At 32.6% G+C, this 19,402-nt stretch overlaps 1 protein-coding gene across 1 annotated transcript in view; it reads left to right on the top strand.

Moving 5' to 3' along the window:
* LOC150099445 (cytochrome P450 4c3-like) overlaps nt 1–19,402 on the top strand; it is a 161,695-nt gene that overhangs the window by 51,715 nt on the left and 90,578 nt on the right. The window contains exons 8-9 of the mRNA XM_090404357.1: nt 7,222–7,288; nt 11,650–11,741. Coding sequence (XP_090260483.1) covers nt 7,222–7,288; nt 11,650–11,741 — 159 coding nt within the window. The remainder of the gene's footprint in view (nt 1–7,221; nt 7,289–11,649; nt 11,742–19,402) is intronic.

Here is a 19,402-nt window from a genome sequence, read left to right as displayed (position 1 = left end):
GACTGTCAGGGAAAAGACCACAACCCAGGAAACGGTAAACGAAATTGGAAAAAGGAACACATAATGAAGATTGCAACATGGAATGTGAGAAGCATTGCACACAAAGGAGAAGAACTTGATAAACAACTAAACCAAGCTAACATAAAGATATGTATAGTAACAGAAACAAAGAAAAAACAAAAAGGTACAAAAGAAACAAACAACTATATACAAATCTACAGTAGGGTAAAAAAGAAGAAAGAGCAAAAGCAGGTAAATTATTATGGTACATAAATCCCTAAAGAAAAATATTGTATATTACAACTATTTGAACGAAAGCCTAATAGAAATTAGACTCAAGACATTAAGAGGCCACATAACAATAATTGGTGCATATGCACCAGAAGAGGGAAAAGAAGAAGACAGTAATATATTTTATAAAGAATTACAGAATGCCATAGATAAAACAAACAAAACTGACTATTTACTGCTAGCAGGAGATTTAAATGCCAGAATAGGAAACAAAAAATACAAAATAAACACAGGTAAATTTGGCGAAGATACATGTAATCAAAATGGTCGCAGATTCCACGATTTTGTCATTTATAATAATATGAGAATAATGAATTCAATGTTTAAACACAAGGAAATACATAAATATACTTGGTCAGCCAGAGGATACAAATCAGTAATTGACTACGTTATCACAAATTTTAAATTAGCGGAGTTAATTTTAGACGTAAGAGCATATCGAGGCTTTGAATTAAACTCTGATCATTATATGGTATCAGCAAAAATTCGTTTTAAACCAAAGTGGCTAAAAACACATAGAATTGAAAATTCTTACCAGCCAAGCTACAAAATCTCTTCATTACAGGATCCTCAAGTTAGAATACAATATCAAAAATGCACAAACTTAAAAACAGAAACCACACATGAATCATGTGTGGTTTCTGTTTTTAAGTTGAAGATGAATAGGAAATAGGGTGACATAGAAGATGAATGGGAAAATTTGAAACAAATTCTCACAAAAGCAGCAACAGAAACCTGAGGAATAAAGCACAAATGGATTAGAAAAAGAGGACTACGAGACTGGAACAAAGAAATAGAAAATATAATAAAAACCAAAAAGAACAGTTACCAGAAATGGCTTAATTCCAAAACAATAGAAGCAGAAATAGAGTATAAAAGAAATAGTGCAATTGCAAAACGAGAAGTAAGGAAAAAACATAGAGAAAGATGGAACAATTTCGTAACAGAACTAGAAAAGGATTTATTTAAGCCACAACCTAAAACCTATAAAGTAATAAAATACATGAATAAAGAAATAAAAGAAAAGATAAAAATACAAACAATAGATTTAGAAAAATGGGTGACCTATTTCCAAAATCTCTGGACAGATGAGAACAATGAATTAAAATTTTATAAGACAAAGAATGACCTAATAGAAAATATCACAATGTTAGAACTGAAAAATATAATAAAGAAGATGAAAAATAGGAAAACGCCAGGAGAAGAAAATATAAATATAGAACTATACAAAAATGCAGGTGAAAAATTTAATGAAAGACTTTTGAAAATTTTTAATATGGTTTGGATGTCCGAAAAAACCCCTAACTCTTGGAAAAAAGCACTGGTCATCCCAATCTATAAAAAAGGAAATAAAGACAATTGCAATAATTATAGGGGAATTAGCCTGCTGAATACAGGATATAAAATATATTCAGGAATATTAAAAGAGAAACTAAGCAGCATTGTAGAAAACAAATTACTAGAAGAACAAAATGGCTTCCGAAAAGGCCGATCCTGCATAGATCAAAATTTTACTTTAAAATTATTAATAGAAAAGAGAAGAGAATTTCAAAAAGAAACACATGTGGCGTTTATTGATTATGAAAAAGCGTTTGACAAAATTAGTCGACAAAAATTGTTTAAAATATTAACCAATTTAAACATACCAAACCAACTTTTACAATCTATTCAAGAAATATATACAGGAAATAAAATAGCAGTTAAATTAGAACACACCTCAGAATGGAAAGATATATCAAGAGGAGTACGACAAGGATGTACCCTCTCACCTCTGCTTTTCAATATATATATAAATGAAATATTAACAATCTGGAAACAGCATAACCCATTTGGTATACAAATAACCCCGCAAATGAAGATAGATACACTACTATTTGCAGATGATCAAATAGTATTAGCTACATCAGAAGATGACTTACAAAGATCATTAAAATCATTAAATGATATCTCAAAGCAATATAATATGACAATATCCAAAGAAAAAACAAAAATAATGGCATTCAAAGGAGAAAACCCAATAAGAAGCAAAATAGTGATAGATAATAAAATACTAGAAACAGTAAACACTTTCAGATACTTCGGATGTGATCTATCATACGAAGAAGAAAAAGACATAGACACTAAAATATCAAACTTTCTCAAAGTAAATGGCTTAATAAATAGTATATGTAAGCCATCCCTGGTACAAAAACACACTAAAATCAGACTATATAATGTCTTGTCAAAACCAACTCTACTATACGAAAGCGAAACATGGACCATGAAAAGGAAAGATGAGAAACGAATTCAAACAGCAGAAATGAAGTTCCTCAGAAAAAACAGCTGGATATACCAAGTGGGACCACAAAACAAATAAAGAAATCTTACAATCCCTAAAAATCAAACCAATTAATTACTACATAAGACAGTATAAGGAAAAATGGCTAGAACATTTAAATCGAATGGACAACAGCAGACTACCAAAAATATTATACAGATACAAAATAAGTGGAAAAAGAAGGATCGGAAGACCAAGAAAGAGATGGCATGAGACCGGAACAGGCCACATGGCCTATATTCCATGATAGGAAGAAGAAGTAATGGATATATGCGACAAACAAGGTTTTGAACTCACCGTTGCGTTTTCTTTTAGAAATTTTTTTTCCCAGCACAACAAATAAATAGTTATTTCTTATTATTTCAAATGAATATTAGCTCTGTAATATATACTCTGTTAATTTCTATGTTACTTTTTATTTGACTGTAATATTATTAACAAATGGCTCTGTAAAATAGTCAAATACTTACAGTATTGTAACTTTTCAGGTGAAAACTTCTCCACTAATATTCTGGCTATTAATTTAATATCTGATTTAATAACAGTCGTTTTCATATTGGGGTGGGGTAAGCCGTATTGCATTCGACATATGATATATTCTGTAGACGATAGATCAAAGCTGTTCCCAGTAGGAGCGTTTGTGATATTAAACTGTGAGCTCGTCCATGCCAGGAGATTTATCTTTTAGTAAAGGGGTGCAGGCAGAGTTGCAAAATCTTGTAGCCTCATGGGGGGTTCTGTTTTATTCTGTGTTGCTGCTCAGAGCCATTTTTACATCAGAGAGAATTATATCAGTAGCATAGATAGATGTTCAGTTAGATTGGCATAGGGTTTTTCATAGTACTGGAAGGAATAGAAGAGGATCTCATCGTCATCTTCTATAATGCTTCCAAATATCTATTTTTATAGCAGAAATGGCGTTGCACACTTGTTGGAATTTTCCAATGAAAAGATATAATTTGTAGGCTCTCTTATCGTAGCTCATTTTGCAGTGATCTGGATGCGAATGTATGTGGGATTATTGGGACTGGTATTTCTCAGAGTCCGGATGATCTAATTGCTGGTTTTGTTGCAGATTGTTAAAGACTGAATGTCTATTTAAAATTTCGCTGATGACTATGCTTTTGAGTAACTATCCTGACTTTAGCCGTAAAAAATGACCAACAATCAGAAATTAGCCGAAAAGTAGGTATGTTTCCGATGAGAGTAGCGATATAGCTTTCTGGAGGTTTTGAGATATTCAATGTCATGTAGTAAGCTGTTATTGAACACCCAATACGTTACTCCTTTGTGTCCGGTGTGTCCAGGGTGAAGATTCTCAGAAGGATGGAATCATAATCTGATGCATAAGAGGGATGGTATGTGTTGTTCCTTATGAAGGTTTTCGTGTGCATAGATATATAATATATATAATATTATTATATTATATGTATTATATGTAATATATAGTATTATATGTATAATACATATAATACATATGTCTTGTATACGGATCTGGTAGGACCACATTACGCCATCCAGGAGAACACGTTTTATGGGGGTTCAGGTGTCGGAAGATATCAGTTAGCTCGTAGCTATAGATTACATTCTGGAGAAGCTGAGCTAGTGAGACTCGAACATTAATGTCAGTCCATTACAAGATGCAGAATGAAGTTGAAATCCTCTGCCTGTATGAGGTGGTCTTCATTCACTTTACTGAGGTGATTTTGGACAAACTCTGGTACGTGAACTGCAAGCTGTTCGTCTTTTGGTATGTATACATTAATTATATGTATTTCATTATATATGGATATGAATTTCGACGCACTCATTAGAACTCAGACTTCCCGGGCTGAGTTCTAATGAATGCGAGTATGAAAGCTATCGACGATACATAAATTTCGGGTGTTTTTTGTGGATTCCAGTAGTGACTAGTGGAATTGTATGGCAGAAGATTGCGCGAATTCTTCTAGTGCTGATATGAAATTTTGCTCGCGGAATGGAGGTAAGTTTCCTGTTGCATAACTATTTATGACCATTGGGCAAGGATATAATGCAGGAGGAGTCTGTTTCGCAGTACTCTGGCACATCCTCTAGCATTTATTGAGCAAGGATTTATTTTGCTGCTCGTTATATCATGATTTATTTCCATTTCCCTTTAACGATAATTACGGATTCAAGCCAGCTAATCGGTTAGTATACTAATTCTCTGAGGTTGATGTTTTTTCTTCCTTTTTTTACTCTGCCAGAAATTCTCAGTTCTTCAGGCCTGTTAATAAATCCACTTATTTCGAATGTGTGGACGTATGGTGTCAGAAGTTTTTGTGTTGAGCTTCGAACGTTTCCTTTTAAAGGTTAAATTAAAGTTTAATTTAAAGTTTCCTAAAAGGAAACTTTAAATTTCTTCATTTGTTATTGATCAAATTTAAAGGAAGATAATACGATAGCAATTATTGATAGATATAGATAGAGATAGATATGAATAATAATAATGCTATTATTATTATTGTTGTATGTGTTCTAGTTTCTTTTCCTTATTTTCCGAAGTCCAAAAAGGCTGGGTAGAATGTATCATGAGTAACGTTTGTTATATATCATACTATAAAATCTTAAATTTATATTTGCATTTCAATGTGTAAATTTAGTGGAACAGTTTGAGATATACTTCTCTCTGTGTAAAACATGTTGTTAGAATGTTTGGATAATGGTATACTAAAATAATTTTGTATAAAAATTTATCATTTGTTTATATATGTTATATATAAGTTATTTCTTTATCTCAATTAGGGTCAAGACACTACATCAATAGCATTGATGTGGACTCTGTATTGCGTCGTGTTTGATTCTCATGTACAAGACAAGATCCACGAAGAAATTAATTCAGTATTTGGGCATAACAGTGACCAAGTTGTAACGTGAGATGATTTGAAGAAACTGACATATATGGAGTGTGTGATAAAGGTAAATTTCAACATTTTTTTTATTAGTTTCATTAATAGATGAAAATTTTAATTAGTTTCTGTGGTTCATAGTTTTACGCCTCACTATGCGTCTGATGAGATAATTCCGACATGGCAATTGATATATAGGTGAGATCCGAGAAAATATTCGAACTTCCTCACGGGAAAATTAGTAGGTGGGCTTTAGTAGTCGTAAAACTGGTAAGAGCAAGGCATAGTGTGAAGCTTGAGGAAAGAATGATTTCTTACTGTTGTAGTTTTCATTAGGTTTTTTTCACAAATGTGCTTGCTGCGCGATTATTGTTTGTGTATTAGCCCTGTATAGACTTTACAGTTTACAGCTACTAATGTTAGAGAGGGGCTGATGTGAGGATTGAGGCAGAAAAACTAAAGATGCTCAACATATTGGAAAATATCAATACGAATATACTATTAGTGGGAATAGGCGTTATGTCGGCTTGTGTGCTACACCAATGTGGCTATGAATACTTACAGCAAATCAGATTAAGAACATTAATCGAATTCTAAACTGAGGAATGGTTCCAATGGCGTGAAAAGATTGTAAGATAGTTGCATTATAAAGGTGGCTTCGAGACAGCAGTTACAAACTACTTTTTATCTTGACCACTTATTATGTCGGGAGTGGGTTAAATCAGGAATGAGTGAATAGGAATCCGATACTCCAAGGGAGCACTGCTTTAGAAAATAAGGGTACTGTCTTAGTAATTTGTTCACATTTTATAATGAATGGGCTGTGGAATTGATTAAAGGAAAATGTTACTACCATGATACTGCTGGGACTTTAAAAATGCATTAGAAACACTACCACAATGAAAATAATTATTTAAAGTGGAGCAAATGTGATGTGGCTGTTTCGTGGCTAGTGATAGCTGACAGACATCGGTGGGTAATCTATGGTGAGTGGAATGAAGGCGAATGATGGTAAACCGAGGTGTGTACCAGGTAAGTGAACGTAATTAATTATTTATCGGTGCAAATGATTATTGGAAAAATCCTTGCGAATATCTTGTATGCTGCATAATTAAAATTCAAGTACTTTATTTACAATTATATCATGGACGAATATAAAACACTAGTTTTATTTTATTTGCTTACGTGGTGTCTCCTGGGAATATTCTTTTTGCTATTTTAAAGTCGAAGTTCTTTAATTTAAAAAAAGTAATAGAAAGCAGAAAATCCTTTGGGTAAACCACAACAGCCAGCAATTGGTAAGTAATATGAAAGCAAGTATCGGTAGAAACTTCACCTTATGCAGCGAAAGAACAGTCTGGATATCATCGAGAGAGTTCTGAATGATGTGATCAAAGTGTTCCTTCAAGTTGACTCTTTCCTTTACGTTAAACCTAATGTCCTCATAAAGGAAATAATTCGCAATTTGGGTTTTAATGATTTTAACGTGAATGCTTCATGATTAGGCTATTCTATGTGAAGAGACTGTGTGTTCCTTGTGTTCCATACCACGACTTTGCATATCATGGATGTCGTGAAATAATAACAGTAATGTTGCAAAACTGATATCATTGATTTACTTTTGCTTTGAATTAAAAATAACAGCAGGATTTGTTCATAGAAACCTCGCTATTGTCTGCTATAACTTATCATAAATATAAGTTATACTTCTTTTCTTTTAATGTATTTATTTTTATTCATTAGGAAACACTTCGCCTATATCCCCCTGCCCCAATAATTGGTCGTCATTGTACGAAGATCATTGTGCTTGGTAAGTATTAGAGTAAAATATAAGCCAAAACTGACTTCTATCGCAATCCCGTGGTCCCAAACGCAATATTATAATGTCAGAAATAGTGTGCGTTATACAGTCGATTATTATTATTTTCTTCAATGAGAAACATAACAATAGCTATCACCATTAGTACAATCTGTTCAGATATATTCCAGGAGTTCATATATATATACTGTATATATATGTATATATATATATATATATATATATATATATATATATATATATATATATATATATATATATATATATATATATATATACACACGAGTATTCACGGTTAATAACTAAATCTAAATTCTTTACTATGGTAGCTGACTGCATAACCCACGTTTAAAATAACGCAGTAACAGCTGTTTCGTACATGTTTTTTTGGTAAACGTGCTGCACAAAACCTGTTAAATCAGCTTTTGTGCAGCACGGTTGTGATCGATAAACAATTTTAATTAATTCATTTTATTTCTTTATCAGCAATACTGTAATTGCTGTTTCGAACGCAGTACATGATAATATTTTAAAAACAGAGTGGTTGTACACGTGAAGAACATTTTAGCAAAGTATTAACCGCATTATTCAAGGAATTACTGTAATTGGAATTATAAAATATTAATTCTGTATCAACATAACACACACACACACACACCCTAATTTAATTCTCTGTGCAGTGCTTGTTTACAAAAGTTTCTGCAGAAAAAAATCTATAAATGTTTCTCCTTAACTGTAAAAAAGAAAATACAATTATTATTATTATTATTATTATTATTATTGGAGACCTCCAGGGAATCAAGGACTCATATGATGTTTTCTTCATTATATTTTCATCGTGTCTCAGCGTTGCACGGACAGGCAATAGAAAATGAAAATCTATTCTACATACCTGTTTATAACGTAAGGATAGGCTTCGTCTCTTTATGCCAAATTCAATAAATAAAGTTATTAAACCCAGAAGGAGAACTTTCTTCAAATAATCCCTCAGTATTCTTGTGAAACTTCTCTCTTTTCTTTCACTTCTAATAATTGGAAATTTGATGGCCAAAGTTGAGAGCTACAAGAAAAGAGCGCTGATGAAAGTATAGTCGGCCTAGCTGACCGAATAATTAGTGTATCCACTCTCCCACCAAGAGGACGGGAGGCTCGAATCTCTGGGCATGGACAGTGTAGGCGCTGTCTCCAACACGTGGAGAGAGCATTTGCGTATCTACTAGTCCTTCTAGAAGAAAGCTTGCCTCTCAAAATTTCATCAGATAGTGGAATGAACATATCGCATCCAATACCGTCATATGCTTAATTATTTAGAGTATTAGATATCATCGCTAATTTCATCATGAAAATAAAATTCTCTGGAAACCATTCTATCATCTCTCCAGGTAAAACATTTAGGCATAACACCCTTGCTATCCACAATAATACACAATTTCCATGTGTGATCCCTCGTTCTCCCGTATCTTGCTATGTACTGAAAATTATCTTCCCTCCAAAAAGTATTAAATCCAATGCCACCTTTTAATAGAATATAATGAAAACTCTATGAGCCTATACTGACGTAAGTCGATTTACTGCCATGGGAGATATATCATTGATGATTTCAACTTATCAACTGAGTAGGGTTTCCTTTGCGTATCTTGTCATCTTCTCCTATAAAGAAAATTATTGGAGGGTTAAGATCTGTAACTCTTGTTCCCCGTGATGCATTTTTGTACTATTACTTACCATTTTCGACATAAACATTTGCAAATAACGTATTAGATTTCTTGCTGTAAAAAGTAATTTAGGCGAACTTATTTAAACTAATTAACACAAAACATATTTTGCACATTAACACATTTACATTGTCATTTAGAATCCCTTTCTCAATCCCATCCAGCAATTCCCGTAAGTTTGTTTGATATCGTTTTAAATCTTTTGAAAACGTAACAGGATTTTTTTGAATTACTCCTGTTGATAGATCCTGTTTAGACAGACGAAATCCTAACTACATAATTTTCAGTTATCTGGATATTGATCCTATAAATTAACAAATCTATAGTCATAAGCAGCGAACAACTTGTTTAGACTCCAATTGCATGAAATTGTTCTGATAATTGATTATTCACTGTTAATTCGTAGCTATATATTATTAAATATCATGTTTTCCACGTCTGCTGTAGATAATGTAAATGACAAAATTCCTCTTGCACTCTGATATCCCTAATTCCTGAATGGTAAACATTTGAGAATATTTTTAGTTTGCCTCATATTACTTAACGTAAATCACTGTAGTCACTAGGAGCCATTCGAGTAACCTATTTATTTAACCTTAATGAAATTGAATCCCTAGCAATGGATTCAATCTACGAAAACCTACATCACATAGAATACATATCTAAAATGCGAGCATTTTCCTCAAGTTTGTGTCGAACATTTTCTGTCGCAGATATGGATCTTTCAATCGGTACCCTTCCTGTTCTAAATACCGGTTACTTTTCTTAGCAATCTTTGGATTTTTCCACATTTATAAAATACTTCATCAAAGTATTCGATGTCAGTATAATTTTATCTGACCTGTTTCCCACGAGAGAGATTTGAACATTGCTGAAATACTGCATCAGTTATTGGAAAATTCACTATTTATTTTTATTCACCGACATCTAAGCAGTACTTATAAATAGAAAATGCTGTTTTGTTTTATTTGCTTTGCATTTCATGTATCAGAATACACCCAGTAGTAGTCTTTAACTTTATGCCAAGTCTTACTTCACTGGATTTGTTTGCCTCTAGTTTTTAATTGATTTCATACTCATTTAAAGATAAATAAAGAAATATAGTCTTTGACCCGAATATACTACTATCCAACTTAAGGTATTTCATTTCGGATGGGCTTTTTTTTATTTTACGAGTTACCCTAGTGTAATTCTACTTCATCAAAAAACTATAAACTTTTTGAACGATGCTTACTCTAAAATATAATACAATATAATGGATAAGCCGTCAAAATATATAAGGAGCTCATATACTAATATCAACACTAATTCTAATAACGTTACTTGAATATAATCAGTATGACATGCATACCCTCAATATAGCGTCTGACCAGACATACCGTCCAGAGGTTAAATCGTTGGGAAAATAATTTCTATAGAATAAATTCTAATCAATGATTAGAGCACCTGATTATTCTCTTTTAGTTTATTTATTGCTGCTGTTATTATGTGACACCTCCAAGAAGTCTACCGACTCATTGTGGAAGGGCACACGACTCCATTAAACACCACTAAACTCGATCTTTGAACAACGTTTCTCAACAGGTAGACAAGGTTCTTTTTTATTCTTTCAAACTGACCGAAAGAAAACGTTTGGTGGATCACACATGCCACTATAAGTGTCGGCTCGATTGGATGCGTGGAAAACGAATCCGGTATTACCAAACATGCCGCTGATTCGACTACTTACTCCAACAGGGATGCTCATAATTTTTCTTATGTGGCAGATGAAATTTTATCACCCAAAACCCCATCTTATTATTGGGCGGGGGATTCTAAAGAAAGGCTTAAGAAAACTTTCCTGAATATGTAAAAATAAAATAAATAAATGAAAAATAAAACCATGTCGTTCGACACATTGTCAGATACCTTCAATTCCTTGTAATACCGAACGATAGACAAGAACTACTCTTCTCACCAAACTGATTAATTTGAGTTTCCCTGCTGGGAATCAGCCAAATTAGTGGAAAAATGTCTAAATAATGCCACTGCATAGAGTAGGTTTCAAGATAGAGATATAAAATTAGAGTAAAATCATTATCTATGAAGTAGTGGTTAAGTTATTGGAGAAATAGGTAAAGGATAGAATTCAGGGCCAGATGGATATGAATGTGATACCTCTACAAGGGGCAACAAGCTGTTATCAAGGGAAGGTCATTTCTTATTAATTTGCTTATATCATTATAAACGGATATTGAAAATGGATAAAGAAAACGATTAGTCAGTGACTCGCTAATTTTTGTAAAGTTAATTGAGAGTATTTCACTCAGAACTGTAATAAATAATTTAGAGCAAATAAGAATGGACATGAATCAATTGATTTGTATTAGAAGTTTTCTGATAGAGAGCTAAGAAAGAATATTTTGTCGCAGAGTTTAGTACGTGATAAGGCAAGTGTCTAGCTATGTACTACTGAGATCTGTACATCCTCATTCAACTCCTCTCCTATGAGTTGAAGGGAAGTATTGAGTTCATTGTTGATGATGATAAAAAGTAACGAGCGATAATAAATTATTTTGACGGAGAGATCCTGGATGATATATTTGAGTGACTGGGAGTATGGTTAAAGTTAATTAGCTACCTGTTCAAATTGGACAGGCGTAAAGTGATGCCCTTTGAAGAACACATCACGAATGAGCTATATGATGGAATAAAACTCCAGGTAACTGATGATGACGAAGACAGTGGGGGTAATTGCTGACAGGAATGGAAGTTTCGAGGGCATATTGCAAAGATTGCGATGGCAAATCAAATGACGTGGTTGTGGAATACGCTAAAATCTGGAATCTGCAGGTTGTTATCCCATTTTTATGGTTTTAAATTCTCCAAGAATCTGAGGGGAAGTATAAGAAATGGATTGGTTTCAGTGTGCAAAATCTGCCTGATATGCGAATGAAAGGATACACGATGGAAGCATATAAGTTCTTCAGTGTCAACCACTGAAGATGTTTTTTTTCTGTTCAAGTCAGTAAGGAAGAGAGCAAGGGATTTCCCAGTGTAATTGTGGAAGGAACTGTGGTTATCAAGACTGTCGTACGTTTTTTTTAAACCTTGTTTAATAAAAAAAGTATTCTTTTTAACCTTGCTCTAAAGACCAAACACAGAATGTTTTTTTCCATTTCAGACGGAAAAGTGGATTCCTTAAACTCACTTTCCAATTCAGTAGGCTGAGCAGTGAATTCACACCAACCGATTACACGAGTATTTATCTCTCACCTAAGATCAATCACAACCATCCATGCCAAGGATGTGATTCTAACCTACAACTGCTGAATGGAGAGTGGACAGGCTAATTAGATCCCCACAGATAAGACTTATTATCAGTTAAGTTGAATTCATATACATAAAATGTGTCATATCGGTGTGTACATACTTTGTATTTGAACTGTTATTTCCAGAGGGTCATCTCCTCCCTAAAGTTACAGCAGTCTACGTACCTATTTTCATCCTTCATCGTGATGAACAAATATTTCCGAATGCAGAAGTTTTTGATCCAGAAAGGTTTAAACCAGATGAGAGAAGCAAACTCAACAACTGCCGCTACATTCCTTTCTCGTTTGATCCAAGGAACTGTTGTGGTAAACCTCTCCATAAATTAACAATTATTAGATAGTTCTATTCAATTAGATTTAATTTCAAATAATTGCATAAGAAATCTTTATATTGAGATATTAATTCGTACTTAGAATCGGATGTGAAATGCAGCGGTGTCTTTCTGTAAGGGTACTAAATTGATGTTGAAAATAGGTTTGATTTAGCTTCCTGTTTTAAAATTTACCTAACAATAGTTTGCGAAATACATTGGACATCAGAATGTTATGAAAAAGTGATCAACAGGAAGGAACTTTAGAATATCTCTTCTATAACATGAGAACAGATGTAAAATGATTCACAATGAAAACAAGGAGGAACATTTTTTTAATGAAAAGCGGTAGATAGATTGATTTGAAAGCTGATCGCAACAGGTACACTTATGTGTATTCAACAGCAGGTGGAGTACTTTAAAACGCCAATAGAAAAGACATCGTAAGAAAAAAAATTATACTGTTATTTTTCCTGCAAGTATTTATTTTGATAAATACTTGCAGGAAAATACTTCCATTCAAAATATGGTACATTTAGACGTGCCATGTATATGAATATGACTAATATATTGTAAGGAGCATTTTGGTGCAGGCCTCAATATGAGAACTAATTTCAATACTAAATGGTGGAAAAGAAAGTTCGCAAAGCTTTGCTTAATCTGAAGTGCTTATAAAAGTGACGTATTCTAAGCAATCCTCAGATTGTCTAAGAGAACTCAAATCTGAAGATCTAGAGACACTTGAACTTTTCTGTAGGTATGAAAAACATGAAATTGAGAGAAAGTAAAGCAAACTCGTTCTTACAAGAAATAAATATCAGTATATTATTAGTTGATACTTAAAGTTAATTGAGTTGTCTTCAGTCCTATTAGAGAATGCCAAAAGAATCACTGGTTTAACCATTCTCAATGGAATATTTTGAAGTATGCAGTTTTACTGTTGTTGTTTTTTTACAAGAAATTTCGAATTAAAAATGCAGAATGCATTTTTCATTTGAATGTATTTAATTTTTTTATTTAATTTAATTTTAATGTACTTATTGATAAAAATGGGAATTTTGATTGGATATTGATGAAAAATATTTGCAGACACTTATCGAACGATAAGAAACCCAGTTATCAGAGGTGACAGTCAGAATTGCTGTAGGTATGAGCAAAAGGCTATGTTGCAAAAAGGTGCAAATGCTCAGGAAATGATAACAGCGATCACATGAATTTCACAAAACATTTCATATACTGGTGTCCGTAATTGGGTGACTTAGGTGACATCGAATTCCGGACTAAATTTCAGGAATAATTAGCAATGTCTCCTTTAATTGGGAATAAAATCGTGACAGGAATTGAACAGTTATTTAACGGATAACATCCATATTACGTGGAATAAAATATATGCTTGATTCACTCTAGATGCCTGATGTCGATAAAATGGATAAATGCACATCGGAGTTAGTAATTAAAGCCAATCAAACTCTTTATTGTACACAGAAATAATTACTACTTTTTCGAAAAATGTAATCAGGAATAAATCAGCTGAATAAACTCGATATAGTGAGTCTTTTAAATAATTATTGCATATTGAAGAAAAATTAATACTTTTATTGATCAAATATTAACAAAATTTCAATTCAATCATAAAACGTAAAAGTTACAGATATTTATGAAAAATAATATGGTTATAATTTAATTTCTCCTGAATGATACTTCGCTTCCTTGATTTCTTTCCAGGTCAGAGGTATGCCATGACGGAATTAAAAGTGGCTTTAAGCCATATTTTTCGAAACGTCACGATTCATTCTCTGGACCCGATGGATCACGCAAACTATACAGTTGAAATTGTTACAAGACCAGTCAAGGAGATTCGTATCAAATTCCAACTAAGGGAGAAAATCCATCTATAATGAAATACTAGAACAGATAACCACTAAATGCATTCTGTTGAAACTTAAAAGATTTATTCTCATGATATACCGATATCTAAAACGAAATGAAAATATTTGATCTTGAATTATAATAAATGAGAATATTCATTTGTCTAGGTTAATGAAATTTAAACACGTGTCCTGCTTGAGGAATCTAAGAATAATCAGATGGTTTAATTATTTTTATTTCATCTATCTGTAAATGCAAAAAGTGCATAAAATTTCATTAAAATCACACTTCCATCTCTTTTCTTTTAGTCTACATTTTGAATGTGTGATATTCGTGTTATTTTATTAAACCAAATGCATACAGACAGCCAGATAGGAATTATTCTATAATTATATAAGCTCGATTTCTTTACCAATTGTCTACATGCAAAAAATAATGAATAATGCCGATAGAATGAAATTCGGGAGTGTAAAAAGTTATCAATAAAATTATTATTGTGGATCTTCATTAAAATGGTTACAGCCAGAGAGTCCAAGAATAGTTGTGTACTAATAGCTAAACGATTTTCATAATCACGTAAGGATTTTTCGAAAAGTGTAAATAAAGGAAATTTCAGGAAAGGAAACGTCAGCTATTAAGGATTAATAATAGTAACATTTTGTTTTCTTCTCTCATGCAACTGCTTTAAGCAAAATTTATTCTGAGACCCTTATATCATGTGTTTAATAAAATTATAGTATAGATTTACTATACAAAATCTGCAAACCAGTCTAGTTTCCAAATTCCTTAATATTTCGTATACGACAATAACACTGCTCATTATAAGAAGAAACAGTCTGGCAACCGGCCTCGTTGTTGAGTCTTTGAATCCTGGTCTGACTAGGGCCTGTTTTGATTACCTTTAATGTGGAAATGAATTTCATTGTTCCATGTTATACCCTCCTGCTTCTCTGACGTTATCTATAATGACCAGACGTTATCTAATGACCAGAAATTAGTTTTCTTTCAGAAAACTAATATCTGATAATTCTCTTACTCATTATTCCATAAAATTTACCTTGTCTTCTACATTAAGAGATTAACATGTTTAAGAAACACATCTTCATAAAGATTCTCTATCAGAATTTCAATTTCAAATTAAGTTATCTGTGTTGAGAGCGAAGTCATGGCCTTGGAATAATCAAATAAAGTATCCACAAAAAAGAAAAAAAAAATTGGTTTACTTGAAAAGATTAAGTGGTTCTTTTTTTTTCAGAAACGTATCTGCGCATCATTCTATGTCGCTAACAAATATGACCTGGGAGAACTGTGTGATCCAACTTTGTTGTAATTTCTATAAAACATAATTTGCTTACAGTAAATAAACTTATATACTTATATTTTTCTGACATGAGGAAAATTTATACTTGCTTTTTATTATAAATACAGAACGCGTAACTCTATCATATGAAAAATGAGGAAATATATTTTCCTGCAAGAATTGCTTATTTACGTGAAGACGTTTTCCCACGTCATTCTACACAAAGCTACATTTCGGTAGTCTTTTGATAAATAAAAATACGAATGCTGTTGTTTATTGTTTTTACATGTAAGTAATTATTATTATTATTATTATTATTATTATTATTATTATTATTATTATTATTGTTATCGTCAAGAACTTCATTCTGTAAAACCACAATACGAAGTTTAAATCAGCAACAACATAAAGATCTTATCATAAACGTTCTTCCAGAAACTGCACCTACAGTAAACCTCAGAGACGTAGTTTTAAAACTAGGCCATGCAATCGACATTCCCCCGAGCTTAACGACATTCAGACCGTAACTCGAATTCCTAGGAAGAGAAAAAATCAAGGCTTCTCACGACCGCACCAATCATAGTTTGTCTTACAAGGAAGTACACAATATGCACTCTCATAAAAGCCAGCTGAGAGAAAAACCAGTCGCCAAGGACTTCAACACATTGCTAGACAACACAGTCTTCCTATGTGAATATTTAATACCATTCAACCAGAAGCTGTTGTACCAAGGAAAAGAAAGCAAAATTAGAAACAAATTACCAAATTTTGTGGATCAGAGATGCCAAGCTGTTTTTGAGGAAGTCAAAAACTTCAAAGGCAATACAAATTAAAACCTCAGAAGACATAGAAAGGCTGCTACAGTGAAAACAAAAAGTCTACTAATTAGTTCAAAAAGAAGACCACAATAAAAATGAATGTGAACCACCAATACAGTTGCAATAACACCAGAACATACTGGCAATTACATTTCGATCAGGCCTTTCAGATCATTCATTTGACCTCCCAAACATCAGCCTACTTACAACAGAGCAATCAAATCAATGAAAAAATAAGTATATCTAATCGGTCCTTAGATAAGTTCATAAAAAAACTTCGAGGATTCAAGCAGAGACTTTACATCTCAACCTAGTTCAACAACAACATTATATCGGTGATATTGCAACACTGGCTCGCGATGGGTATTGAAACAAAAACAGGAAACCACCGCCATCTATTATCTTCATCAGGTAAGATCTGTAGAAGCTTAGAGACAGAAAGCAGCAATGCCACCCAAACAAATAAGCAAGTGTATCAAAAAGAGTGTACACAGTAACTTGTTTACTGAATTTTTATAGAGAAATAAAATATCTGTATTAAATACAAAATGTATATAAAATATTGTAGAAAAACACATGAAAGACAAACAGTAGATAAATAATATATATTAATATAAAAGCATTCCATTATTATTATTACTACTGCTGAACTGTCAGTTGTACTGCTGCATGTATACTGAATTGTATGCACATTCATACCAAGCCAATAAATACGGTGGATAAATATTTAATTAGTTTTAAAAATGTATAATTATTTTCTAAATTATTATTTAATTATTATTTTATTTAGAATTCATTTATTATTCATTTAATTATTTCATACTTATTTATTTTAATAATTATTTACTAAAATAAATAATGCTGGATCTTGTATACACTTTCCTTATATAATTATATTTATAAAGAAATACCTACTCTGCATTTTGCACCGAGTCTTTGGATTCTACAGAAAATGTCTGATGTATATACGTAATTACTCTCTATGATTATAAATCTTGTAATAGTCACAACAAATATTATTATTATTATTGTTGTTGTTGTTTTTATTTCGTTTAAGAAAATAAATTTTTATGTTTCATTGTGATTTTACCTTGGAAAAGTAATGTTTTATAGCACATTAGTTTAGTTTTTTGCATTTTTGGATCATTTAATGTTTTATAGCACATTTTTATTGAGATATTGCAATAATAATTATGGGTTAAAATCGCGCGAATGCGCACAGTGCGTACAAGAGAGAGATAAAACGAGTAGCGAATTAAATAGAGAAAAAGAAGGCTTTCCCTGCTAATCAGAATATTGAAGACATTGAAGAAGTTAAGGAAAATGAATTAATCTCCAAAATCGCAAAGGTAAAGCATATAACTAGCAACATACAACACTGGAATTACAGAAAATGAAGCAGTATTTGAATGAACATAACAAAATGAAGCAGCAAAATAAGAAACAAGTATGCAGAGAATCAGGTAAGTCATTAACGAAAAGGTGGTAAGTAACATTGACTGTAAAAAGAAGTATATCATTTGATTTGGCCATTCAATGGACAATCTCTGTTGATTAGTGGAGAAGTAGTAGGGGGAATAAGAACAAGATCAAGATCAAAATAAGATAAGGAATCGTGACGTGACCGCTTGTTCAACTGATGACGTCTTCTGTGTGTGACGTCATGAGTTTGGAATACTTGGAATTTCCCTGGGGGCATGTGTGTCAATGGCTTCGGTTCTTGTGTTTTGTTTGCACATGGAATTATAGGTGATGATTAGAGATAAGTATGCGTACTGTGATTGGTAGGGCACGTGAACAAAATCAAGATCAAGACAAGATAAGAAGTCGTGACATGTTTGTTTGTTCAGCTGATTATGTCATGAGTTTGGAATATTTCTGGGGACGTTCTGTGTGTGATGTCACAATGTTTGTTTTATTCAGATAAAACAATTAAATTTCGTATATGGAATTGTGGGTAATGTGTGAAGATAAGAATTCGTATCGTGATTGGTGGGACACTATGAACCAAACAGGGGGTAAGGGTGATTGGGGGAAGTGAAATCAGTGTCCTGGATTCACTGTCAGATGAGGATAATTTGTGAATAAGAAGTGACGTAATTTCTTAGTTGTAAATAAGTGATGTTATTGTTTTGATTTGTAAAGGAAGATATATTAGTGGATAAGGAATCGTGACTTTATGTGTTTTGAAATTTCTGGGGAACACATAGCTATGGAAGTGAAGGGGCAGTCTGCCTCGGCTTGAACTTTGAACCTATTTGAACTTTTGCTGTTAATTCTAAAATACAGGCATGAGAACTCAGTTCCAACTATTTTAATACTACAGCAAATTTTCCTGTAAGTGTTGCTAGCTATTAGAGTATTTTTTTTAAATAAAATTGATTACAAATTACCTACATTATCATGAAATAGACTTTGCCAATGTCATTGTCAATTTTGCTAAGAGAAAAGCAAGAAAAATATCTTTTTGGAATGTTAAAAGTAAAGTTTTACTTCATTTTTTCCCCATGGTAGCTCAATGTGTCTCTTCATGGCTAATATCTGCAAGTGACCCATATTCACCAAATTGTTGTGCCTACTTGTGACATCTTCTGACTGGGGAATTGGAATTCTCCTGGTCTTACTTCAGGGTTTGATAATACTTCCCACATGACAATTCAACTTCACCTTTTACATGACTCATATCTTCCCTTTGATGTTTTGCATGGTATCATCAGTTTGGGGTTTGAGGAGGTGAACTAATTACAGGATATAAGTTTCCAGAGTTTTCTACTTCTTTTC

This window comes from Typopeltis vanoorti, chromosome 14 (assembly GCF_054136105.1).
Source record: "Typopeltis vanoorti isolate ZY-2024b chromosome 14, IOZ_Tvanoo_1.0, whole genome shotgun sequence".
Taxonomy (NCBI): domain Eukaryota; kingdom Metazoa; phylum Arthropoda; class Arachnida; order Uropygi; family Thelyphonidae; genus Typopeltis; species Typopeltis vanoorti.
Note: the sequence above shows the minus strand (reverse complement) of the source record. Positions and strands in the feature narration are given on the sequence as shown.